General features: G+C 39.5%; 1 protein-coding gene across 1 annotated transcript in view; it reads left to right on the top strand.

Moving 5' to 3' along the window:
- The window catches only part of LOC122045706 (dnaJ homolog subfamily B member 13-like), a 39,026-nt gene extending 11,676 nt beyond the window's left edge, over positions 1–27,350 (top strand). Inside the window, exon 3 of the mRNA XM_042606041.1 lies at positions 26,693–27,350. Within this exon, the coding sequence (XP_042461975.1) occupies positions 26,693–27,134 (442 nt within the window). The 3' untranslated portion in view covers positions 27,135–27,350. The remainder of the gene's footprint in view (positions 1–26,692) is intronic.
- Positions 27,351–27,801: the final 451 nt, after the last annotated feature.

Below are 27,801 nucleotides of genomic sequence, written 5' to 3'. Positions count from 1 at the left end.
GCAATGGTGGGCCCTAAAAATCCAAAGAAATATTAGCGAATCTCTTCACATGGGTTGAGCCTCGGGGAGCCGCCCATTTGTAAAGAGTATAGCTGTAAAGCATGCATACATCTCATCAAGTCATATCAAGAAGAGAAGATAAGGCTTTTGTGAGTGACGATGGGGCCCAATGAGCACCCGGTTCACAACCTAATTTCTCTCATCTTGCTCTATATAAGCATCCTAGTTTCTCATTGCAGGACACACACCGCTTCACGGTACAAGTTCTACTTTGAGTTAAGCATCCAAGCATCTTAAGCATTTGTAAGTTTTTACTAGTTTCAAGTCCCTTTTCTTGTAATTTTGTCCTGTACTTGTCTCTCTTGGTACATTATCTAAGTTATTTGAAAAGAAGACGTTTCCGTCCCATTATGGTATCAGAGCTAGCTATGGCAATGGTTGAGTAAAAACCTTTTCAAGGTATTCAATAGGAGAGAGGTTGGGTAACAGTAAAAATTCCTTTAGACTTTTTCCCTTAAGCAATAAAGGATATCTTTTAGTTAAAACTTTAGGGCAAGTGAATTGCAACTGTTGAACAGTTATAACAAATCCTTAAGGCATGTCTAGTGAATTGCAACTGTTGATCAGTTATAGCGAAAACATGAACTAATACAGTGTCCGAACAACCAAACCCTGGAAACAAATTACTTAGGAATTTGTTGTAATAAGGCGACCGGAGAACGACGGGTGGATTGCAAAAGAACAGGTCCTAACTTGGTAACAAGGCAAGGGATACCATAATGGGGCGGAAACGTCTTCTTTTCAAATAACTTAGATAATGTACCAAGAGAGACAAGTACAGGACTAAATTACAAGAAAATGGACTTGAAACTAGTAAAAACTTACAAATGCTTAAGATGCTTGGATGCTTAACTCAAAGTAGAACTTGTACCGTGAAGCGGTGTGTGTCCTGCAATGAGAAACTAGGATGCTTATATAGAGCAAGATGAGAGAAATTAGGCTGTGAACCGGGTGCTCATTGGGCCCCATCGTCACTCACAAAAGCCTTATCTTCTCTTCTTGATATGACTTGATGAGATGTATGCATGCTTTACAGCTATACTCTTTACAAATGGGCGGTTCCCCGAGGCTCAACCCATGTGAAGAGATTCACTAATATTTCTTTGGATTTTTAGGGCCCACCATTGCTCTGCTTTCTTATGGTGGTGTATCCTTTATTTTCTGGACTATTCCTTGCAAGCGAATAAAGGTGTCCAATAATGCATCTTTAGTCTGAATCACTTCTGGTAAAGCGTCCTTGAAGTAGAGGTGTAGTCCTCTTTTGACCTGGCAACGTCTGGCGAAGTCCTTTTCTTTGGCTTTGATGATAAGCATGAATTCCCACAAGCTATTGAGGAGATTCCTTGCTGCGGTGTCTTCGATGTCCTCCATATGCTGTCGTTTGTCTTTTTCATATGGGGTGTTGGTGCTTGGCCCAATTCCTTCAGCGAGTTCTTCGTACTGGTCCAGTAATGGATAAGGCCCGCAAGGTGTTGGGAGGCTTGAATATGAGGCCTGCTCTCCAGCTGCTCCATTGTTTCCTCGAAGTGAGCTAGAATTGTTGTATCTTCGTCGGACGGGCTCCATGGACCTATAATAAAACAGACAAGCCTTGATAAAGCGTCAGCCAAGTGGTTATCCTTACCGTCTATATGCTAGAATTGTACAGTGATGCCTAAACCAGTTATAAAATCTGTAAAGGCCATCCAGCGAATGCGGGAGGGTTTATTTTGTGCAGTTTTGTTGAAAAAGCTTATGATTGCTTGACAATCTGTTCGGATGAGAAGCTCCTCCTTATCAAGATAATATATCTTGAAGCTATTCATGCAATTCATTATGGCATGAATTTCAGCATCTATAGTGGATTTCAGAGGGGAGAACTTGGCACTTGCATAGGCACATATTAACTCTGAGGATTTTGGATCAAACTTTTGTGGTTTCCACTTCAGGACTCCTCCCCATTCTTCCATACACCCATCAGATTCAATGATAACAAAGCAATTTGCTGGGGGTATTGCTAAGTCTGGAAGTGCCTTGACCATAGATTTGACTTTATCTACTAATGCCCAATCCTGGGTATTCATCCGCTTTTCTCCATTTGGAGATATCTTTGAGTATAAGGGACCAAGTATTTTTCCCAGATTAGGGATATAAGAACGAGCATAATTGAGAATTCCAAGCCAAGATCGTAATCCCTTGGTAGTCTGGAGATCTTGATTATTAAAATCAGCTACTTTTGAGATTATATGAGGCTGTAGTTTGATTTTTGAATGCCCAATAGTTACTCCCAAAAATTCTATTGTTGGGCTGCCAATCTTCATTTTTGTTGGGCTTAATATCAACCCATTTTGCTTGCAGATCTTTAGAAGAACCTTTAGATGTTCACGATGCTCTTCTTTATTTTCTGAAAAGACTAATATATCATCAATATAAACTGCTATAAATTTTTCAGTACCTTTGAAGCAGTTATCCATCTTGCGTTGGAAGATTGCTGGTGCGTTCTTGAGACCGAAAGGCATCACAAGCCATTCAAAAAGGCCATCTGGTACCCAGAAGGTTGTCCATGGCACAGAATCAGGGTCCATAGCTACTTGGTGGAAGCCGCTTTTAAGGTCAAACTTTGAGAAAATCTTGCTTCTTCCTACTCTATGTATTATTGTATTAATTCCAGGAAGGATGTATTGCTCTTTATGGGTATTGTCATTAAGCCTTTTGTAATTAAAGACCATTCGTTCTTTACCTTTAGTCTCCTTTCCTGTCTTTGGATCTACAGTTGTGCCAGAATATACTATTATTGCAGTAGTCCTGTGGCGACTGTTGCTTGGTCTGATAACCTTGAGGTCAAGTAAAGATTTAATATGCCTTCGAAAAGAGTTTTGCATCTGAGGGGTTACATGTTTAAGCGATCTATCCTCAATAGTTAGGTCTGGATTTTTAATATCCAACTTGCAAGTCACTAGATTAGACTCAGAATTTCATTGGGTTGTCCCCAATGTAACCAGTATTGGTTAAGTCGGAAATTAGATCTTGTAGATACTGACTTGGTTGCCATATACACACTTGTTCCTGAATTTGATTGTATTCTTCTTCGTCCAGCTCTAATTCTTCAATAATATGAGCTGCAGGTATAACTTGTTGAGTATGAATGGTAGTAACATTTTTGTAAAATGTTACCTCATTGCCTTCTATTCGCACTCCTCCATGCATAGCACGTATAAAATTACAACCAAGAATCATAGTAATATTGCTTCCCAATGTAAGGGGGAATGCGTAGGTGTAAGGTATCCTGAATTGATGATCCCCAATCTTCATATTGCCATATTTCAGCTTCTTATTAGCTGTTGTTTTTGAATTAATGCCGCTGAAATTGACAACAAAAGTGTTATCTTCAATTGCAAGGGGAGGTATTGATACCTGATCTATACAGCAGGTGGTAGCGCCTGTGTCAAGAATAACATTTACTTTGAAACTGTCTATCCCAGGTATGGAGAGTTCTACAATTAAATTGAAGAGGCCATTTGTTTTAGGTTTTGGTTGCCTTGCCTCTTCTATAGAGAAAACCTTCTCCTTTCCTGAGTCAATTAAGACATGTAAGTCTTCTTCATAGAATTCTTCATCTTCAGGGGGAACAGGTTCTTTTTCTGGATTTCCCAGTCTCTTCTTAAGATCTCTATTTTTCAATTCCAGGAGGTCAATTTTGAGTTGAAGTTCTTCATTCTCCGTGTCAACTTCCAATTTATCAGCTTGATGAGCTCTCACCATTTCTTCTTGTTTAGCAGAAAATTCTTTCTTCAAGGATTCTATCTGGAGTTCTGCTAGTGCTTTAGCACTTGTGGCCTCTTGCTTTAACCTTTCAATTTCTGCTACTGACCATGAAATATAGTTTTGTTGTTCTTGAATCAATGTAGTAGGGGAAAAAGGAATTGGTACTGACCTTTCTATGGGTATGCTCATATCAAAATAGTTTCTCATGCACATACCACATGAAGTTATATGGCACGTACTGCAATGAATACGATGCTTCTGCATTGTCTCCCTTTTGCAGCATGTACATTTTAAATGAGGAGGTGCTATTTCTCCGTTGATTTCCCATATATGATTGCAGTCATGCTGTGCTTTTGATAAAGACAAATAGGAATTCTTGGTTAAGGATGGTGTTCACCTGATGGTCTTCTCCTTCTGATATGCTAAAGATAGCATCTGATGGCTCATCTCCTTCTTGTACAGATAAGATTTCATAATCATCAGGTATTTCAAGTCCTTCAAACAGAGCTACCCTTTTTGTATTCTTGTATTCTTTAGGGCAGTCTCGGGCAAAATGACCTTCCTCGTCACACAGGAAGCATTTGCATTTCTTGTTGCGGAGTAAATGTTTCTTCTTTTCCACTCTTGCATGAGTTTGGTGGGGCTTGCCTTTGTATGTTGTAGATCTTCTAAGCCCGTATTTCTTCTTTGGATCCTTGTAGTATCCAGGAATAGGCATTTGACTACAGAATGATAGATCCTTTAGGGATCTACTGAAGGCAGCCTTTTTGCATTCTTTCTCGAGGTATTTATAAGTAAAGATTACCCTAGGATGTACCCCTGTGGTATTTCCTTGATATTTTTCCTCGAACGCTGCTTTTATTCTGCGCCCCAATTCTCCAGGAAGCTTTAGCCAAAATTTTCCCGATAATTCTGGTCCAGTAAAAAGTCTCCCTGTCTTTGCAGCAAGATTCATATAATCCGTTAGGAAAGGAATTAAATCTTTTACATGTGGACAAGTTAGTCTTTCTAGATCTCTATAAGCTTTATCCTGCATGTCTGTAGATTCTTGGAATGAATCTTCTAACAAGAATACTTGTCGTATTTGAGAAATAATATTTTGAGTGCCATTTCTTCCGTCACTAGCATTGACTAACTCTTGGTATTCATTGGGATAGGTCATTCGCCATTGAATCCAAGTTAGTCTTTCTGTTTCTCCTAGCAAGTTCTCAATATATTCAGCCTTGTCTAGGGGATCTGTGAAATTTTGCAGAGCTACCACATTCTTAGTTATGGCTTCCCATCTTAGAAACACATCTTCTATTCGATGCAATTGGGTAGGAAGTGTAAGAATAGCCCCAGTTTGTTGTTGAGCTGATGGCAAATTCCACCACTCCGAATCATCTTTTCTTTTGAATTTATTTTTGACTGAGGGGGTGGTCATGCTTACCGGTTCCTCCTTTAAAGGTCTGTTGGGAGGATACCCAACAGGATTCATTGTAATATCAGCAGGTGACCTGTAAGAAGATGCTTCTTGAGAATAAATCTGTTCCTGCAACTACTGTAGTCTTGGATAATCTGTAACCCATTCTTTTGTGATTTCAGAAGAAATACCACCAGAGGTTGTTCCAACAGAAGTTGTTGCTGCAAATATATGTTCTTGATTATGTTCATGATTCCCACCAGCTTCCGCGAACGGATTAACGAATTCGTCATCTGAAGTGGGATATTTAGGTATATCCTGCAAAGCTAGATAAGGTAATCATCATCATTGTCAGTATCACTATTTGTGATCATACACAGAAATTGTGTAGGATTGGAAGATGAATCTTGTGAGGATGTTTTTGATTGAGGTAGGGAATCAAGTTCAGCTTGTAACTGTCGCCTGTATTCTCTGGAACTTCGTAGTTGTCTAGTTGTAATAGCAAAACTTCGTTCAATTGATGGAAAACCATCTAGCAGATTAAGGTAGGCTTCTTCTTCATAAAATTTATGCTGTTCCACTGCATATTTCCTTGCCTCCTTCTGCATAGCTAATAACTTTTCTTCAGGAAAAGATTTAATGGCTAAAGGTGAAATAACCTCTTTCTGCTTTAATTTTTGGTCTTTTTGAAGTATTTTCTTCTCAGGTGGAGGACGAGCAGCTACATATTCATCATATTCCGCGGCATAGTCTTCATCACTGCAGCAATAATAACAACCATTGCATCTAGGATTGGCTTTAGTGCTGGAGCCGAGCGCAGGCTTTTTCAACAAATTTCTCCGAGCGGATGTAATTCTGCTGCATGACCGCGACTCGACCGGGTTCAACCTCCTGATATTCTTTGAAGGCGGCTCGGGAGGCCTCCAGTCCATCTTGCAAGGTCTTCAGATCACTCTGAGGACCGGCTACCTCCGCCGAATGGACATTCTTCTCGGCAATGAGCAGGTCGGTCAACTCATTGACTTTTACGTCAAGCGCCCGGGCCTCAGCATTCTTCGTCTCCAGGTCGGTGATGACCTGATTCTTCCTGTTGGTGGCCAAAGTGATATTCTTGTCGTATGTCTTGACCTGAGTCTCGAGCCGGTCCACCATAGTTTGCAAGCCCGAAGATTTGTGCCGCTTGACCCCTAGCAATTTATTAGTCTTATCCAGATCGGTCCTCAGCTCGGTGTAAGAAGGGCCTTGAAGGGGAGCCCCACCAGAAATCTTGAGATTTTTAAACTCCTCTTTAAGGAACGCTAAGCGGTGGCATACCGCTATACTTTCCACCCAATGCTGCAATACGGTGAAAAGAAAGGCAGTCAGTACCGAACGGAGGAGAAGAAATGAAAGCTTAGAATAAAAGTTACCCCGGTGGTTTGTTGCAAATAGTTGTTGCCGAGCAACCCAAGGGGCATCACACCCACGCGCGCTCGGGCGTCCTCCCAGACTTTTGCAAGGGGTCCCCAGACGATTATTAAGTGTTCGGGGCTTGTCCGCTGTTCGGCCGCTTGCAGATATTCCTCTGTCAGTAAGTGGAGCAAGACTTTGATAGTTCTGCGCTGGCCCGGAGTAGACTGAGTGGATGCGGAAGGACAGAAGATTGTCCGACCGGCTCAAAGCGAATTAGAGATCGCTTGATTACCCTTAGAGCCGGAGGGAGCGAGCTGAGAGGACGAGCCGCGACGTGGTCGGAAGGCCAATCTCCTTGAGATAGGGTTCGATCAGAAGACAGTGCTTCAACAGTCGTTGCAGCCAATGGAGGAGGATCGTCCGTCTGCTCGGACGCATGAACAGCTGAGGTGGCCGAGCGGGTGGGTGTGCCCGTTCGGCGGCATTTACGCCCAATCAACGGGAGTTCGTCATCAGCAGACTCGACTTCCTCGGGCCGAGTGGCCGGTTGCGTAGTCGATGGAGCGGTCTCCTTGGCTGCATCACTAGCGACCGTCCGAGCGGCAGACGCATCACCCGCCGTCTGCACTTCTTCACTCTCGCCTTCATGCGAGCCGATCGAGGTGGGTTCGAGGTATGAGATTTTGTATACCATTCTTGAATTCGTTTCTCCCATTGTCTAGACATAGACACAATTATAACCTCTTTTTCTTTTCTATCTTTTATAATCCTATTGCTTATGGCTTAGAGGGTTCTAGAGGCTTTCATGCTCACATAGGTGTGCCCTTGGACTAGAGCAGCTTCCCGAGCCTTTGTTGCCAAGTTAGGACCTATTCTTTTGCATTCCACCCGTTGTTCCCCGGTCGCCTTATCACAATAAAATTACAAACCTTAGTTTTAAGGAAAATTAGTTAATAAGACACTATATCAGTTCATGTTTCGCTATAATTGATCAACAGTTGCAATTCGCTAGACATGTCTTCAGACGTTGCTATAACTGATCAACAGTTGCAATTCGCTAAGCCTGAATTTTAAAGAAAGATATCCGTTATTATGTTTAAGAGGAATTTCAGGAATTTCAGGAGGTGATACCTAACTCAGAGACCTGTCCCCTAAGTACCTTGTTATAAAACTTATTTAACCATAAAATTAGCTCTGATACCAAAAAGGTGCGGAAACGTCTTTTAATCAAAAGTCTCACAGATAATGTATACAAGAACTAGAAATAATATACAGGACTGGAACTTAAGATTAAGAATTGAAATAAGAAACTTACAAGCTTAGGTGTTTCTCAAAGTAAGACTTGTCTAGCGAATTGCAACTTAATATACAGGACTGCGTGTCTTGCATTTGAGAGAGTCATGGGTTTTATAGAGTTTCATCGGTGAACTGGGTGCGCATTGGGTCCCATCATCATTCAGCCGATTCTTATCTCTTGTACCCATTACAGATTTGTACAGACTCTAAAGTAGATGTTCTACCATTATTGCTTATTTTACAGGACAGACTAACTCAGCACTTTTATCCTTTTGGACAAATGGACGGCTCCCCGGGGCTCAATCCATTAGAGGATAAAGTGTTTTTGGATTGCCATCCATTCTTTTGCAGCAGTAACATCTTTCATATGGGTATGAGATTTCATCATTGATCATCCATATGTGGTTGCAGTCGTGTTGGGTTTTGGTGACCCGTACCATGAGTTGCCATCCACTTTCTTTTCCAATCATATAACAATTTTTCTCCTCTATAAATACAAATAGAGATTCATTGAGATTCATAAGTACTTGGTGATCTTCACCTTCAGATATGCTATAGATTGCGTCAGAAGGTTCATCCCCTTCTTGGGCAGACATTATTTCATAGTTTTCTGGAAGCTCAAGGCCTTCAAACATAGCCACCCATTTTGTGTTTCAATATTCTTTGGGGCAGTCTCTTACAAAATGACCTTCTTCTCCACATAGAAAGCACTTGCATTTTTTGTTTCTTAGAAGGTGTTTCTTCTTCTCGATTCTGGCATGAGAGTTATGAGGCTTCCACTTATAAGTGGTGGATCTTCTTGCTCCGAACTTTCCTTTCTTTTGGTAATATCCTGGTATAGGTATTTGATTACAGAAGGATAGGTCTTTTAATGACCTATTGAAGGCCGCTCGCTTGCATTCTTCCTCCAGGTATTTGTATGCAAAAAGGACCCTTGGGTGGACTCCTATTGTATTTCCTTGATATTTTTCTTCAAATGCAGCTTTAATTCTTCTGCCAAGGTCATCTGGTAATTTTAGCCAGAATTTCTCAGATAATTCTGAACCAGTAAATAGCCTTTCAGTTTTTGCAGCTAAATTCATATAATCATTCATAAATGGAAGAATATCTTTAATATGGGAGCATGATATTCTTTCAAGGTCCCTATAGGCATTGTCTTGCATATTTGTAGAACCTTGAAAAGGATCTTCTAAAATAAATACCCTTCTTATTTGAGAAAGTATGTTTTGGGTACCATTTCATCCTTCAGCCGAATTTACCAATTCTTGATATTCTTCTGGGTAGGCCATCCGCCATTGAATCCAGGTCAGTCTTTTTGCTTCTCCTAAAAGATTTTCAATAAAATCAGCCTTGTCCTGGTTGTCTGTGAAATTCTGCAAAACAACCATATTTTTAGTAATGCCTTCTCATCTTAAAAATACATCTTCTACTTTACCAAGCTGCGTAGGCAGGGTTAAGATGGCGCCAGTCTGTTGGTGTGCTGACGGTAGATTCCACCATTTAGATGTATCCCTGCTTTTGAAATGCTTCCCTTTTCCTGGTTCAACTAGGGGAACAATACTAACAGGTTCTGTCTTTGCCCTGTTTGTTGGGGGATATCCGACGGGATTCATCGTTGTGTCCATTGGAGGATAATGGATTGAGCCCCGGGGAGCCGTCCATTTGTCCAAAAAGATAAAAGTGCTGAGTCAGTCTGTCCTGTAAAGCAAGCAATAATGGTAGAGCATCTACTTTAGAGTCTGTACAAATCTGTAATGGGTACAAGAGATAAGAATCGGCTGAATGATGATGGGGCCCAATGCGCACCCAGTTCACCGATGAAACTCTATAAAACCCATGACTCTCTCAAATGCAAGACACGCAGCACATCTTGCTACAAGTCTTACTTTGAGAAACACCTAAACTTTTAAGTTTCTTATTTCAGTTCTTAATCTTAAGTCCCAGTCCTGTATATTATTTCTAGTTCTTGTATACATTATCTGTGAGACTTTTGATTAAAAGACGTTTCCACACCTTTTTGGTATCAGAGCTAGTTTTATGGCTAAATAAGTTTTATAACAAGGTACTTACTTAGGGGACAGGTCTCTGAGTTAGGTATCACCTCCTGAAATTCCTCTTAAACACAATAACGGATATCTTTCTTTAAAATTCAGGCTTAGCGAATTGCAACTGTTGATCAGTTATAGCAACGTCTGAAGGCATGTCTAGCGAATTGCAACTGTTGATCAGTTATCGCGAAAACATGAACTGATATAGTGTCTTATTAACTAATTTTCCTTAAAACTAGGGTTTGTAATTTTATTGTGATAAGGCGACCGGGGAACAACGGGTGGAATGCAAAAGAATAGGTCATAACTTGGCAACAAAGGCTCGGGAAGCCACTCTAGTCCAAGGACACACCTATGTGAGCATGAAAGCCTCTAGAACCCTCTAAGCCGTAAGCAATAGGATTATAAAAGATAGAAAAGGAAAAGAGGTTATAATTGTGTCTATGTCTAGACAATGGGAGGAACGGATTCAGGAATGGTATACAAAATCTCGAACCTTGAGTACCTTGATTTAGCAAAAACCAATAAGAAGCCAACCCAAGAAGAACTAGCTCATAATCTTTCAGTAATTTACGACCGAGTTTGCTTGTCTTATAGAATCCACTTAAAAAACTTCAAACAAATTCAAGAGGAAATATAAGTTCTCATAGAAGAAAATAAGAAGTTGGTCAAAACTCTAGCAAATTTGACAATGGTGATAGTAGAAAAGCACCTTCTTTAGGCTTTTGTCGACCAGCTGAATATAAAGGAGCTATTAGTAGCTCTATAACTACTATTAAGCAATCAAACACTCCGATTCAGCTATTAGTAACCATTCTTGAGAAGTTAGAAACTCTTGATGAACGACTAAAGAAGCTTGAAGCCATAGTCCAAAAATCCGGAACACCCTATTTGCCAGAAACAATTATTGACAATTTAACTGAAAAAATCAAGAGTCTCAAAATACAAGAAAAACCAAAAGAGCAAAAAGGAAAACTCCGAGTGTTCTCGGACCCATTTACCCTGTTTAAAGAAGAAAAAGCCAGGGAGAAAAATAAGTAATGGCAACCAGAACAAGGTTGCAAAATCCTCCTGTAACAACTCTCACCAGAAGAACAGAAACAGAGGAGCACCCACTGTTTGAGGACCAAGTAAGGGAATACAGGCAAGGACAGAGGCGTAGATACAATGCTCAAAGAAGACTCCAGAGAATTACCAGAAGCATCACTGGCCAAGAACCTTTTAACCAGTCTTTAGAGCAGCAACTTGATCCACAAGTACAACTAAGGTTATCTATGTAAGAGAGAGCATCAATAGTACCAGCTGAGGTACTATATCACTCGCGAAGAGATGATGCCCATCACCGAGTTTATATGCATCGATCAGAGGAAGCCATCCTGGTCACCACAAACCAGGTTGATCGAGCACTTATTCAACCAGAAAGCTTTATGCAACTTCAAAGGAGCGGGATGCGATTTATCCATATGGGAATCATTCAAGTCAGAGTTCAAATACTCCATAGACAAGAGGAAGGTACACTTCTATTAATTGTCTTTCGAGATAACAGGTGGCAAGGAGACCAAGCTATCTTCGCCACTATGGAAGTAGACCTCACACAAGGGAGCCAGCTAGTATATGTGGTACCTGACAACATGCTAACTATTTCAGATTTCTATAAAAATATACAAATTTATATCCTAGCCAGGGGTTATGAAGGCTGGCAGAAAGGCGAGGCCAATATTCTAGTCACTAGAGGAATGGTTGGGCGGCTATCCAACACCCCAAATGTTGGGTTCGCCTATGAAATACAGAATGTGGTGGACTACTTGTTTACTCATGGAGTTAGAGCCTTACCAGGCAGGAGATATAACACCAGAGAAGTACAAGGGCAAAACTGGATTATTCACCAATCCGGCATCAACATTCCTATGCAACTAACAGAAGTAAACACTCGGAACCTGCTAGATGGACGTGTCTCAATACATTTTGATAGTTATCAGGCAGCAATTACAGCAAACCCACCACACTATAATCAAAGGGATGAAGAAAATTTTTCTGATGAGCAAGAAGTTCAACATCAAATCATTGATGTCCTTCTTCAAGATCCAGACGTATTACAAGTTAGAAGAACTAGCAAGACAACATTACTTCCCCAAAGAAAGACTGAAGGATCCGTTGGTTATGATCTACCTATTAACAGAGAACAATTTGTCCCTAAAAGGGACAAGAGCCTCTTAACCACCGGCATTTGCATCCAGATTCCAAAAGGAACTTATGCTAGAATAGCACCAAGATCTAGCGCTGCCTTACGAGGCCTTATTATCATGGGAGGAGTTATTGATGAAGACTATCGAGGGGAGGTAAAAATTATTGCTTACAATATTATTAATAAGTATGCTTACCTTCAAAAACATGAATGTATTGCTCAAATTATTCTGGAAAAAATAACAACATCAGATGTGGTGGAAGTAACTTGTTTGGAACCTACAGAAAGAGGAACGCAAGGGTTTGGCTTCACTACAAATCTAGCATACCCCTCTGAAGCCCCCCCCACCAAAAGTATGCACAAAAGAAGAAAGTCATCCTGAATGCCCTAGATGTGCGTACTGTCATGATGGTGAAGAAACAACTGAACCTTATGAGTTCTACGTAGCCCCCTCACCAGACTACATTGATGACCGTGAATATATAGAATACATGCTCTCATGCCATCAAACAACGACAGAACCAGCCCCAAAGGACAAACAAACATTTGATGAAAGTCTTGAAGAATACCAACAATTTTGTCACGAGTATGATTGGCTGCAAAGACGAGCTATGGTATCAGAAGATGACCCTATGGAAATAGCCATCTCCGAGACAAAACGAACATTAAGGCGGTCCCGGAATGGTCTTGTACTCGACTGTTGAGCGGTAATTCGAAGATCGAGAGACAGAGACTCACACGAGTCAGACAGCTCGCTCGAATACACACGGTGGTTGGACGAGCAACCAAGGAAAGGCCATAGAAGGTTCATTGATCAAAATTAGCCGAACGGCGAGTACAAAAAGTGAAATAGGCTGAACGACCAATATACATCCACGACTTCTCTCTAAATAATTAAAAATCTCGTCCGGAATTGTGGTCAGAAGGTCAGCATGATCGCGGACGGGAATAGTGAAGTCTTCAGGCAGTCGACCCTTTGTCTTCAGATAGTCAGTCGTGGCGGTGATGGCCAACTCGAACGCATGGACGAGCCGAGCGCAGGCTTTTTCAACAAATTTCTCCGAGCGGATGTAATTTTGCTGCATGACCGCGACTCGACCGGGTTCAACCTCCTGATATTCTTTAAAGGCGGCTCGGGAGGCTTCTAGTGCATCTTGCAAGGTCTTCAGATCACTCTGAAGATCGGCCACCTCCGCCGAACGACCATTCTTCTCGGCAGTGAGCAGGTCGGTCAACTCGTCGACTTTTACCTCAAGCGCCCGGGCCTCAGCATTCTTCGTCTCCAGGTCGGTGATGGCTTGATTCTTCCTGTTGGTGGCCAAAGTGATCTTCTTGTCGTATGTCTTGACCTGAGTCTCGAGCCGGTCCACCATAGTTTGCAAGCCCGAAGATTTGTGCCGCTCGACCCCTAGCAATTTATTAGTCTTATCCAGATCGGCCTTCAGCTCGGCGTAAGAAGGGCCTTGAAGGAGAGCCCCACCAGAAATTTTGAGCTTTTTAAACTCCTCTTTAAGGAACGCTAAGCGGTGGCATACCTCTATACTTTCCACCCAATGCTGCAATACGGTCAAAAGAAAAGCAGTCAGTACCGAACGGAGGAGAAGAAATGAAGGCTTAGAATAAAAGTTACCCCGGTGGTTTGTTGCAAATAGCTGTTGCCGAGCAACCCAGGGGGCATCACATCCACGCACGCTCGGGCGTCCTCCCAGACTTTTGCAAAGGGTCCCCGGACGGTTATTAAGTGTTCGAGGTTCGTCGGCTGTTCGGCCGCTTGCAGATATTCCTCTGTCAGTAGGTGGAGCAAGACTTTGATAGTTCTGCGCCGGCCCGGAGTAGACTGAGCGGACGCGGAAGGGGCAGAAGATTGTCCGACCGGCTCAGAGCGAATTAAAGATCACTTGATTACCCTTGGAGCCGGAGGGAGCGAGCTGAGAGGACGAGCCGCGACGTGGTCGGAAGGCCAATCTCCTTGAGATAGGGTTCGATCAGAAGACAGTGCTTCCACAGTCATTGGAGCCAATGGAGGAGGATCGTCCGTCTGCTCGGACGCATGAACAGCTGAGGTGGCCGAGCGGGTGGGTGTGCCCGTTCGGTGGCATTTACGCCCAATCAACGGGAGTTCGTCATCAGCATACTCGACTTCCTCGGGCCGAGTGGCCGGTTGCGTAGTCGATGGAGCGGTCTCCTCGGCTGCATCACTAGCGACCGTCCGAGCGGCCGACGCATCACCCGCCGTCTGCACCTCTTCACTCTCGCCTTCATGCGAGCCGATCGAGGTGATGCCCAGTCTCTCCGCCTCCTGCGATGTAGCCGCCTCTATCTCAGAGACCTTGCGTTTCAGCATGCCGAATACCACCAATTTCATCATGGTCTCAGTTATACCAAATGAAAGACGAACAACTCAGCACAGTAAGAGGAAAGTTCTTAAATCAGGACCACTATGGATACTTGAACTTAAGATATTATGATTGAAGTTCACACAAACAGACTTACAAGTACTCAAACTTACGAGCACTCAAACTTACAAGCACTCTTAGTAGAACTCCGAGTATTTTTCGTATGCCCTTCTAAGGTCGTTCATGAGGTTTTTATAGGAAAAGAGTAGAGAAAAGGAAAAAGATCGGGTACGCTTATGGGTCCCATCGCATCTTATCCTTTTTCTACTTTTTATCCCACTGACTTGCATTATTGACCTAAAGTGATAGCCATAGTACAATAATTTTACAAAGAAACAGCTCCCCGAGGCTCAGTTCCCAGTATCTTTTACAGGTGTCACTTTTGTGAATAACGCCATTATAGTTCTGCCAAGAACCCCTTTAATCATGTCATTCGCATCTTGAGTTTCCTCCACCGAGTCACCCACTTGGCTCAATAATTGAATCTGATTCTCAGATAAAGTTGCTTTATTTGCGATGTGATGTACCAATCTTGATAATGTGTCCGCCAGCTCATTATTCACGCCTTCAATATGCTCAAACTTTATGTCAACTCCTGTGCCAATAATATAGTCCATGAAGGTTATCCATCGGACACGAGAAGACTTATTACTTACAGATTTGTTGAAGAATTTAATAATAGCATGACAGTCTGTCCTCAACGTAATCTCCTTTTTATCTAAGTAATGAATCTTCATGGCTGATAAAGCTTCCATACAGGCGTAAATCTCCGCATCAATAGTAGATTTAATTACGGAAAATTTTCTGCTGGCATAAGCGCAAATTTTTTCTGTTTTCTTGGGATCAAACTTTATCTGTTTCCATTTGTAGACTCCGCCCCATCCTTCCATACTCCCATCAGTTTCTATAATAATATATGCAATTTCAGGAGGTAATTCTAAGTCAGGTAAAGTTTGTACCAGTGTTTTGACCTCCTTGATAATTGCCCAATCTGATGCTTTGAATCGCCTATCTCCATGTGGGGATATTTTGGAGTATAATGGTCTCAATAACTTGCTTATGTTTGGAACATGAGATCTTGCATAGTTTAGAATTCCCATAAAAGAACGTAACCCCTTTAAAGTGATAAGGGTTTTTTCATCAAAGTCTATAATCTTCTTAATTATATGCTATTGAAGCCTGATCTTTCGATTTCCAATGATTACACCCAGAAATTCTATCTCTGGTTGTGTAATCTTCATTTTAGTTTGTAAGAGTACTAGTCCTTCTTTCTGACATATATCCAGCATTTGATTAAGATATTTACAATGTTGTTCTTCATCTGCTGTAAATATCAAGATATCATCAATATATACGACTAGAAATTCCTCACAACCTTGAAAACACGTATCCATTTTCCGTTGAAAAACTGCTGGTGCATTTTTTAGCCCAAAGGGCATTACCAGCCATTCATATAATCCTTGGGGTACCAGAAATGCCGTCCAAGGGATTGATTCTTCGTCCATCATGACTTGATGAAAACCAGATTTCAAGTCAAATTTTGAGAAGACCTTACTATTTCCAATCTTCTTAAGAATAAGATTTATCCTAGGCAAAGAATATTGGTCTTTATACGTATTGTCATTAAGAGTCTTGTAGTTGAATACAAGTCTTTATTTTCCTTTTTTCTCTTGACCAGTGATTGAATCAACAGTAGTCCCTGATTGTACTATGAAAGCCATGGTCTTGTGCCTGCTTGTGCTGGGTTGAATCACCTTTATTTTTAATAAGGACTCTATATGAAACTTGAAGGATGATTCCATTGTAGGAGTTATATGCTTAAGCGGCTTATCCTGTATGGTAATATCAGGGTTAATGATATCCAATTTACATCGTATCTTGTTCTTTGACCAGTGTTTTAAAGGATCATCCCCAATGTATCCAGCCTGTTTCAATCTTTGAAATGTAGGTGCATACTGCATCTTGAAATCAATTCCTACTAAAGCTTGCTTTGGTGATAATAATTCTTCATGTAAATTCAAATATTCATTTTCGTTCATTTCAAGCTCAGAAATTGCCTTAGTTGATACAAAAATTTCAGGTGAGGTATTAATTATAGTAATTTCCTTATAAAAGGTTACCTCTGTTCCTTCTATCCGAAGTCCTCCTGCCATAGACTTTATAAAATTGCAACCAATTAGCATCTGGATTCCGTCCTTTAAATTCATCTCTAGTTGATAAGTGAAAGGAATCCGAAATTTATGTATCCCAATTGTCATATACCCATTTTTAAATTTCCTTGTTGATTCCTGCTGTGAGTTGATATCAGAAAATAATACCTTATAATTTATTTCTTCAAAGACGTCTTTTGACAAAGCATCTTTGCATATACAGCAGGTAGTGACACTAGTGTCCAGAATTGCTTGGACTTTAATGTCATTTACTCCGGGTATCTGTAGAATTACCTCCATATTATAGAGACGATTAATTAAGGATCTCTTTGCCGCAGAAAAGATTAATTCATGGCTTGTTGATGGTCCTGATTCATTTCTTGTTATTGACCCAAAAGATCCTATTCCTCTGGCCGTTTCACCCAAATCTTCAACTTCTATTATTGGGGGAGTCATGATTTTTTCAAAGACTAATTGCACCACGCAACTGCCACGTTCAAGAAAGAGAGTGACATCATAAAAATTATAGATTAATAAACATATCTCTCCTCGGAAATTTGAATCAATGACTCCAACATTGATTAAAAAATTGAGTCTACAAGCTGCACCCGATGTAGGAGCAATTCGGGCATAATATCCTTCTGAAAATTTCAAACTAATGTCTGTTTTTACAAGGCATTATTGATGTGGCATAATATGGGCTTCTTCATCAAGAAAAATATCATAGCCAGCTGCACTATTTGTCCATCGTACTGGTAACTTAGCTGTTTCTGTTAATCTTTTGACCTTCAGAAAAAGAGTTCCCCTTGATGAACTGTTGGTCTTTTTTCAATGATACTGCGCAAATAATTAGTATAATCCAGCAAATCTTGTATCACCTTATCTTTTTTATCATATGGGGGAATAATTTCATGCTTCTTGAGAGTTAATGTTTTATTCAGATAAAATGGTCCACATGCTGGGCATACCGTCATCTTGCAAATTAAACAATGTATTCGCATGGAGTCTGTGGTTATTAATTTGCATAATGTATAGCATACATACTTGCTATCAGTGATAACCTGATTTTCTTCCCACTGATGTTGGCAATTCTTCATTTTTTCCCCAACAAAGACTTGGCATTTCCATTCGCAGTTTTCAGCTCCTAGCATGAAAATAGTTTCCTGCATCCAAGGTGTATCATCTAAAATTAAATTAACATAATTTGGACCTATTTCTCCTTATGAAAAAGAACAAATAGCGTCAGAATCAGCTTCATTAAGATCAACTGAAAGAATATCATAGTCTGAAGGTAAGTCTAGCTGATCCAATACAGCTGCTCTGGCTATATTGCCTGTCTGCTTTTTGCAATCTCTATCAAAATGTTCAGGTTCTCCACAAATAAAGCATTTACACTTCTTCGATCTGCCTTCTTCTTTTTGAATACCCGTACATGAGAATCATGTGGTTTACCTTTATATGTTTTGGCTTTTCGTAAGTCAAATTTCTTCTGTTTATTATTGTACCCAGGTATAGGTATTTTACTGCAGAAGGCTAGATCTTTAACACTTTTCGGTATGACAACCTTTTTACAAATTTCAGCCAAATATTGATAAGTGAAATGTATTTTTGAAATAACACCAACCTGATTAGCAGGGTATTTAGATTTAAAAACCGCTTTAATTTCATTTCCAATAATGGGTGACATCTTCCTGAATAACTTATCTGATAATTCTATACTTATGAACATCGTCCTGACTTTGCTGCCAATACCTTATAATCATTTAAGTAATTAAAAATGTCTTTCATACTGTTGCATGTTAAACGTTCAATGTTTATATAAGCTTGATCTTGTTCCACTGTGAAACCTTGATATGGATCCTCCAATAGGAAGGATCTTCTGATCGCAGATAAAATATTTTACGTTTCACCGGCCATTTGTATAAGGGCCTCATATTCTGCAGCGTATGCCACACGCCACTGAATTTACATTTTCTTTTCATTCTCGCCTAAAAGATTTTTAATAAATTGTACCTTCAGTGAATTGTCTAGCCAGGTTTTCTGATTTACCAAGTTGTTTGTGATTGATTCCCATCTTGAAATTACTTTAGAATACTGCTAATTAATATCATCCGGTAAAATCAAGATTGCACCATCATTTGTTTGCGTCGATGGTAATGTCCATGGCTGGTGATTGAATCCTTGTGGTTTGAACCTTCCATTTATTGCAGGTGCTTCCACTGGTTCAACTCTTGTATTTATCTGCGCAGGAGGATAATTTACTTGACCCATTAAAGGTTCTTGGGGAGGGTTATACCTGGAGATTGCACTGGTACTGGATAGTGCATTTTCATTTGTTGCTTGGTTCACCATACTTCGTAGAATTAGATAGTCCAATGCTTCTAATTGTTCCATTAATGAATCCGTTCTCATATGAGCTGCTTCATCTGTATGTTTAGTATAAGGCAGTACCTTCAACTGAAGTAGTGTCATCTTGGATAGTTAATTCATTTACTCCTTCAGTTAAATTTTGTGTAACACTCCATTGTTGTTCTGCTTGCTCCACTATTTGTTGCCAGTAGTTATTTGATTCATCATCACTGTTGTCCCAATGAATAGGTAATGCCTGATTTTCTCCTAATAATACAGATATAGAAGAAATTGTTGGATAATCATTTTCCAGGTCTTTTAACCCGAGGAAATAAGCCTCTCGTTCTTCCTCTGCTTCATCAGTATAGGGTTCTTCTGCTACTGGTAGGTCTTCAATTTCAAAGTAAGGATCATCCTCCCATGGGGTGTCTTCCCAAATACTTGGAAAAACAGCTTCATTATCAGTATGCTGGTCTTCATCTTCATTTTCATCTCCCCATGATAGCTTTGTTGCAGGGATGAAAGGTTGAATTGGCGGTGCTGTATAATTAACATAGTAATCATACCTTCCGCTAGGTTCTCCAAGAGTATCCCACCTTTCGGTAGTATCAGGTTGACCATATCCTTCAATAAAGGAAATAAATACTCCTGCAAATTCTTCTTCCCCTTCATTTCTGAGTTCCTCTGTATCAAAGCTGCTTAATCTTCTTGCTTGAGGATTTTTAGTAGCTTGGTATCCCAAAAAGGATAGTGAAATAGAGTCATTCATTAAGGTTGAGATCCTTACCTCCTGAGGATTTTTTATTTGAGAAGTTGCTAGTGGTTGTAGGATCCATCTCATCCCTTGTAATTCGGTGATTGTTCTTGGGGATGATGCTACCGCATGGATTCCAACACTAGCCAAGTAATTTGTCACGTTTTGCACATTATATATAAAACCAGTATAACTTGTATTTGTTAGTCTTCCAATCAATCCTCGTGTAATCAGTAAATTCGACTCAGCTGTATTCCATTCCTCATATCCGTGAGTTTGATATACTGATTAGTGTTGAAGATTTCTCTCATCACATTGAATTGGCTATACAAACTCACGGATATGAGGAATGGAATATAGCTGAGTCGAATTTACTGATTACACGAGGATTGATTGCAAGACTAACAAATACAAGTTATGCTGGTTTTAGATATAATGTGCAAAATGTGGCAGATTACTTGGCTAGTGCTGGAATCCATGCGGTAGCATCATCCCCAAGAACAATCATCGAATTACAAGGGATGAGATGGTTCCTACAACCACCAGCAACTTCTCAAATCAGAAATCCTCAGGAGGTAAGGACCTCAACCTTAATGGATGGCTCTATTTCACTATCCTTTCTGGGATACCAAGCTGCTAAAAATCCTCAAGCAAGAAGGTTAAGCAGCTTTGATACAGAGGAACTCAGAAATGAAGGGGAAGAAGAATTTGCAGGAGTATTTATTTCCTTTATTGAAGGATATGGTCAACCTGATACTACCGAAAAGTGGGATACTCTTGGAGAACCTAGCGGAAGGTATGATTACTATGTTAATTATATAGCACCGCCAATTCAACCTTTCATTCCTGCAACAAAGCTATCATGGGGAGATTAAGATGAAGACAAGTATACTGATAATGAAGCTGTTTTTCCAAGTATTTGGGAAGACACCCCATGGGAGGATGATCCTTACTTTGAAATTGAAGACCTACCAGTAGCAGAAGAACCCTATACTGATGAAGCAGAGGAAGAACGAGAGGCTTATTTCCTCGGGTTAAAAGACCTGGAAAATGATTATCCAATAATTTCTTCTATATCTGTATTATTAGGAGAAAATCAGGCATTACCTATTCATTGGGACAACAGTGATGATGAATCAAATAACTACTGGCAACAAATAGTGGAGCAAGCAGAACAACAATGGAGTGTTACACAAAATTTAACTGAAGGAGTAAATGAATTAACTATCCAAGATGACACTACTTCAGTTGAAGGTACGAAACCTAATGAATGACTGCCTTATACTAATCATACATATGAAACAGCTCATATAGGAACAGATTCATTAATGGAACAATTAGAAGCATTGGACTATCCAATTCTATGAAGTATGGTGAACCAAGCAACAAATGAAAATGCACTATCCAGTACCAGTGCAATCTCCAGGTATAACCCTCCCCAAGAACCTTTAATAGGTCAAGTAAATTATCCTCCTGTGCAGATAAATACAAGAGTTGAACCAGTGGAAGCACCTGCAATAAATGGAAGGTTCAAACCACGAGGATTCAATCACCAGCCATGGACATTACATCGGCGCAAACAAATGATGGTGCAATCTTGATTTTACCGGAGGATATTGGCAGTATTCTGAAGTAATTTCAAGATGGGAATCAATCACAAACAACTTGGTAAATCAGAAAACCTGGCTAGACAATTCACAGAAGGTACAATTTATTGAAAATCTTTTAAGGGAGAATGAAAAGAAAATGTGGATTTAGTGGCATATGACATACGCTGCAGAATATGAGGCCCTTATACAAATGACCGGTGAAACGCAAAATATTTTATCTGCGATCAGAAGATCGTTCCTATTGGAGGATCCATATCAAGGTTCCACAATGGAACAAGATCATGCTTATATAGACATTGAATATTTAACTTGCAACAGTATGAAAGATATTTTTAATTACTTAAATGATTATAAGGTATTGGCAGCAAAGTCAGGACGGATGTTCATAAGTCCAGAATTATCAGATAAGTTATTCAGGAAGATCCCACCCATTATTGGAAATGAAATTGAAGCGACTTTTAAATCCAAATACCCTGCTAATCAGATTGGTGTTATTCCAAGAATACATTTCACTTATCAATATTTGGCTAAAATTTATAAAAAGGCTGCCATACAGAAGAGTGTTAAAGATCTAGCCTTCTGCAGTAAAATACCTATACCTGGGTACTATAATAAACAGAAGAAATTTGCTTTACGAAAAGTCAGAACATATAAAGGTAAACCGCATGATTCTCATGTACGGGTATTCAAAAAGAAGAGGACAGATCTGCAGAAGAAGTGTAAATGCTTTATTTGTGGAGAACCTGGACATTTTGATAGAGATTGCAAAAAGCAGACAGGCAATATAGCCAGAGCAGCTGTGTTGGATCAGCTAGACTTACCTTCGGACTATGATATTCTTTCAGTTAATCTTAATGAAGCTGATTCTGACACTATTTGTTCTTTTTCAGAAGGAGAAATATGTCCAAATTATGTTAATTTGATTTTAGATGATACACCTTGGATGCAGGAAACTATTTTCATGCTAGGAGCTGAAAACTGCGGATGGAGAAGTCAAGTCTTTGTTGGGGAAAAAATTAAGAATTGCCAACATCAGTGGGAAGAAAATCAGGTTATCACTGATAGCAAATATGTATGCTATACATTATGCAAATTAATAACCACAGACTCCATGCGAATACATTGTTTAATTTGCATGATGACGGTATGCCCAGCATGTGGACCATTTTATCAGAATAAAACATTAATTCTCAAGAAATATGAAATTATTCCCCTATATGATAAAGAAGATAAGGTGATACAAGATTTGCTGGATTATACTAATTATTTGCGTAGTATCATTGAAAAAAGACCAACAGTTCATCAAGGGGAACTCTTCTTCTGAAGGTCAAAAGATTAACAGAAACAGCTAAGTTACCAGTACGACGGACAAATGGTGCAGCTGGCTATGATATTTTTCTGGATGAAGAAGGCCATATTATGCCACATCAACAATGCCTTGTAAAAACAGGCATTAGTTTGGAATTTTCAGAAGGATATTACGCCTGAATTGCTCCTAGATCGGGTGCAGCTTATAGACTCAATGTTTTAATCAATGCTGGAGTCATTGATTCAGATTTCCGGGGAGAGGTATGTTTATTAATCTATAATTTTTATGATGTCACTCTCTCTCTTGAACGTGGCAGTTGCGTGACGCAATTAATCTTTAAAAAAATCATGACTCCCAATAATAGAAGTGGAAGATTTGGGTGAAACGACCAGAGGAATAGGATCTTTTGGGTCAACAACAAGAAATGAATCAGGACCATTAACAAGCCTTGAATTAATCTTTTATGCGGCAAAGAGATCCTTAATTAATCGTCTCTATAATATGGAGGTAATTCTACAGATACCCGGAGTAAATGACACTAAAGTCCAAGCAATTCTGGACACTTGTGTCACTACCTGCTGTATATGCAAAGATGCTTTGTCAAAAGACGCCTTTGAAGAAATAAATTATAAGGTATTATTTTCTGACATCAACTCACAGCAGGAATCAACAAGGAAATTTAAAAATGGGTATATGACAATTGGGATACATAAATTTCGGATTCCTTTCACTTATCAACTAGAGATGAATTTAAAGGACGGAATCCAGATGCTAATTGGTTGCAATTTTATAAAGTCTATGGCAGGAGGACTTCGGATAGAAGGAACAGAGGTAATCTTTTATAAGAAAATTACTATAATTAATACTTCACCTGAAATTTTTGTATCAACTAAGGCAATTTTTGAGCTTGAAATGAACGAAAATGAATATTTGAATTTACATGAAGAATTATTATCACCAAAGCAAGCTTTAGTAGGAATTGATTTCAAGATGCAGTATGCACCTACATTTCAAAGATTGAAACAGGCTGGATACATTGGGGATGATCCTTTAAAACACTGGTCAAAGAATAAGATACGATGTAAATTGGATATCATTAACCCTGATATTACCATACAGGATAAGCCGCTTAAGCATATAACTCCTGCAATGGAATCATCCTTCAAGTTTAATATAGAGTCCTTATTAAAAATAAAGGTGATTCGACCCAGCACAAGCAGGCACAGGACCATGGCTTTCATAGTATAATCAGGGATTACTGTTGATCCAATCACTGGTCAAGAGAAAAAAGGAAAAGAAAGACTTGTATTCAACTACAAGACTCTTAATGACAATACATATAAAGACCAATATTCTTTGCCTAGGATAAATCTTATTCTTAAGAAGGTTGGAAATAGTAAGGTCCTCTCAAAATTTGACTTGAAATCTGGTTTTCATCAAGTCATGATGGATGAAGAATCAATCCCTTGGACGGTATTTCTGGTACCCTAAGGATTATATGAATGGCTGGTAATGCCCTTTGGGCTAAAAAATGCACCAGCAGTTTTTCAACGGAAAATGGATACGTGTTTTCAGGGTTGTGAGGAATTTCTAGTTCTAGTCGTATATATTGATGTTATCTTGATATTTTCAGCAGATGAAGAACAACATTGTAAACATCTTAATCAAATGCTGGATATATGTCAGAAAGAATGACTAGTACTCTCACAAACTAAAATGAAGATAGCACAACCAGAGATAGAATTTCTGGGTGTAATCATTGGAAATCGAAAGATCAGGCTTCAATAGCATATAATTAAGAAGATTATAGACTTTGATGAAAAAACCCTTATCACTTTAAAGGGGTTACGTTCTTTTCTGGGAATTCTAAATTATGCAAGTTCTCATATTCCAAACATAAGCAAGTTATTGAGACCATTATACTCCAAAACATCCCCACATGGAGATAGGCGATTCAAAGCATCAGATTGGGCAATTATCAAGGAGGTCAAAACACTGGTACAAACTTTACCTGACTTAGAATTACCTCCTGAAAATGCATATATTATTATAGAAATTGATGGGAGTATAGAAGGATGGGGTGGAGTCTGCAAATGGAAACAGACAAAGTTTGATCCCAATAAAACAGAAAAAATTTGCGCTTATGTCAGCGGGAAATTTTCCGTAATTAAATCTACTATTGATGCGGAGATTTACGCCTGTATGGAAGCTTTGTCAGCCATGAAGATTCATTACTTAGATAAAAAGGAGATTACGTTGAGGACATACTGTCATGCTATTATTAAATTCTTTAACAAATCTGTAAATAATAAGCCTTCTCGTGTCCGATGGATAACCTTCACGGACTATATTACTGGCACAGGAGTTGACATAAAGTTTGAGCATATTGAATGCGTGAATAATGAGCTGGCGGACGCATTATCAAGACTGGTACATCACATCGCAAATAAAGCAACTTTATCTGAGGATCATATTCAATTATTGAGCTAAGTGGGTGACTCGGTGGAGAAAACTCAAGATGCGAATGACATGCTTAAAGGGGTTTTTGGCAGAACTATAATGGCGTTATTCAGAAAAGTGACACCTGTAAAAGATACTGGGAACTAAGTCCCGGGGAGCCGTTCCTTTGTAAAATTATTGTACTATGGCTATCACTTTAGGTCAATAATGCAGGTTAGTGGGATAAAAAGGATAAGATGCGATGGGGCCCATAAGCGTACCCGATCTTATTCCTTTTCTCTACTCTTTTCCTATAAAAACCTCATGAACGATCTTAGAAGGGCATACGAGAAATACTCGGAGTTCTATTAAGAGTGCTTGTAAGTTTGAGTGCTTGTAAGTCTGTTTGTGTGAACTTCAATCATAATATCTTAAGTTCAAGTACCCATAGTGGTCCTGACTTAAGAACTTTCCTCTTACTGTGCTGTGTTGTTCGTTTTTCATTATTCCTTTTCTCTACTCTTTTCCTATAGAAACCTCATGAACGATCTTAGAAGGGCATACGAGAAATACTCGGAGTTCTACTAAAAGTGCTTGTAAGTTTGAGTGCTTGTAAGTCTGTTTGTGTGAACTTCAATCATAATATCTTAAGTTCAAGTACCCATAGTGGTCCTGACTTAAGAAAAAGAATAAGATCGGGTACGCTTATGGGCCCCATCGCACGGGGGAAGTTTCTACTGTCATATCAGAGATATGTTCGGATGGTTGAGGTATGACGTCAGGTGCACTTTTCTGACACGACCATTTCTAGGTATGCTTTGAGGAGCGTGCACGCCTCGATGAGCGTGCACGCCTGAAGAGCGTGCACACCTCGAATTGAGTGCACGCGCCTCCTGGGAGCCCTATATATGGGCTCTCAATCTTCGACAGAGGTATGCATTCTCATCTACTATAGCTCTTGGCCTCGTTACGCTGTCGTGATTTCCTCTCACCTGACTTGAGCATCGGAGGGCCGTCGCCAGGATTTCCTTCCCGACTCGGTTTTGTTGCAGGTTCATCGGAGACCATGTCATCCCGGAGTCTACGCAGAGTCAGCGGAGAGCGCCATGCCCCCAGTGCCCATCGACTCAGCGCCCGGACAGGATCAATTACTATTATTAATTTTTGTCCTATTTTATTCATTACTTTTTCCTTCCATTAAAATAAATAAAAGAAAAATAAAATCTGTTATTATTACTCCTAATAAAAGCTTGAAATTATTAATAAATTAAATTATTTTATTTATAAATTAGATTTAATGTTAAATTGATTAAAATATATTTAAATTGAATATATCTTAAACATTCTTAATGACTTTTAATTAATCTAAATTAATTTTTATTTAATAAGAATTAAATAAAATTTAACATTTAACGTCTTAAATTTAATTTAATAATAAACATATATGTTAATAAATATATTTTTAAATAATATAATTTATACTTTAAAAAATATTTGACATGAAAAATTTATATTGTTTTAATCATATATCAAAATTCCGACACATTCTGTTTTGCAGGAAAATAACGATTGTGGAAGAAATCTTAACAATCGACGTCAAACCAGGATGGAAGAAGGGCACGAAAATAACATTCCCAGAAAAAGGGAATGAATCACCAAACCTAGTTCCCGCAGATATCGCCTTCATCATCGACGAGAAACCTCATCCTCTATTCAGAAGGGAAGGCAATGATCTGGTTATGACACAAAAGATCTCTTTGGCGGAAGCCCTGACCGACTACACAGCTCATTTGACTACACTTGATGGTCGAAGCCTCACCATTCCCATAAGCAATGTCATCCATCCCGGCTACAAGTTGGTGGTGGCTGGAGAAGGAATGCCGTTTCCCAAAGATCCATCCAGGAAGGGAAATCTTTGCATCAATTTCTACATCAAGTTCCCGAAGAGGTTGACTGCAGAGCAAAAGGCTCACGTCAAGAGGGCGGCGCTGGTTCCATGAGAAAAATGAGAATTTGAGAATATGCAGCTTCTATTCTAGTTTAGTGCCATGCATATGGATGTTAACTAAGAAAACATGGTATATATTATCATCTTCTACATCACTTAATGTTGTAATGTAAACAAAGTAACTAGTTGTATAATTGTAGGTTGAGATGCTAGATGTGTGACTATTAATCCATCATGTCAAACAATTACCTGGTTGTAGAAAATGTCAGAGATGAATTGTGTGGCACGGACTTTGGCAATTGCATCCTTAAAGCCATGCTACAAAACTTGAGGTCCCTCCAATTGCAAGTTCCACATGAACGATGCTACAAAACTTGAGGTCCCTCCAACTGCAAGTTCCACACGAACGATTAGTGAAAACGAAACTATGAAGATGTTAAGCATAGAGAGAAATGCATGTTATACAGTGTAAAAACTGACAGGTCTTCTACTGAATGCCTATTGCTTAATTAAGTTGAACCTTGATATTAATACATTAAGAAGCGGTACCGCAAGAGAATGTATATTAAGTTCTTAAAGTCGTTGGTTCCAAAGGTTAACCAATCATGTTGACGGTTCCGGCTTGAGAACGTCGGAGGATGAGTCATCGGTAAGTTGTCATCTCTACGAAAGGAGCTGAACTGTAAAGATTGCCTGCAAGACTCCCTAGAGAGGGATGG

Source organism: Zingiber officinale, chromosome 2B (genome assembly GCF_018446385.1).
Source record: "Zingiber officinale cultivar Zhangliang chromosome 2B, Zo_v1.1, whole genome shotgun sequence".
NCBI classification, from domain to species: domain Eukaryota; kingdom Viridiplantae; phylum Streptophyta; class Magnoliopsida; order Zingiberales; family Zingiberaceae; genus Zingiber; species Zingiber officinale.
Note: the sequence above shows the minus strand (reverse complement) of the source record. Positions and strands in the feature narration are given on the sequence as shown.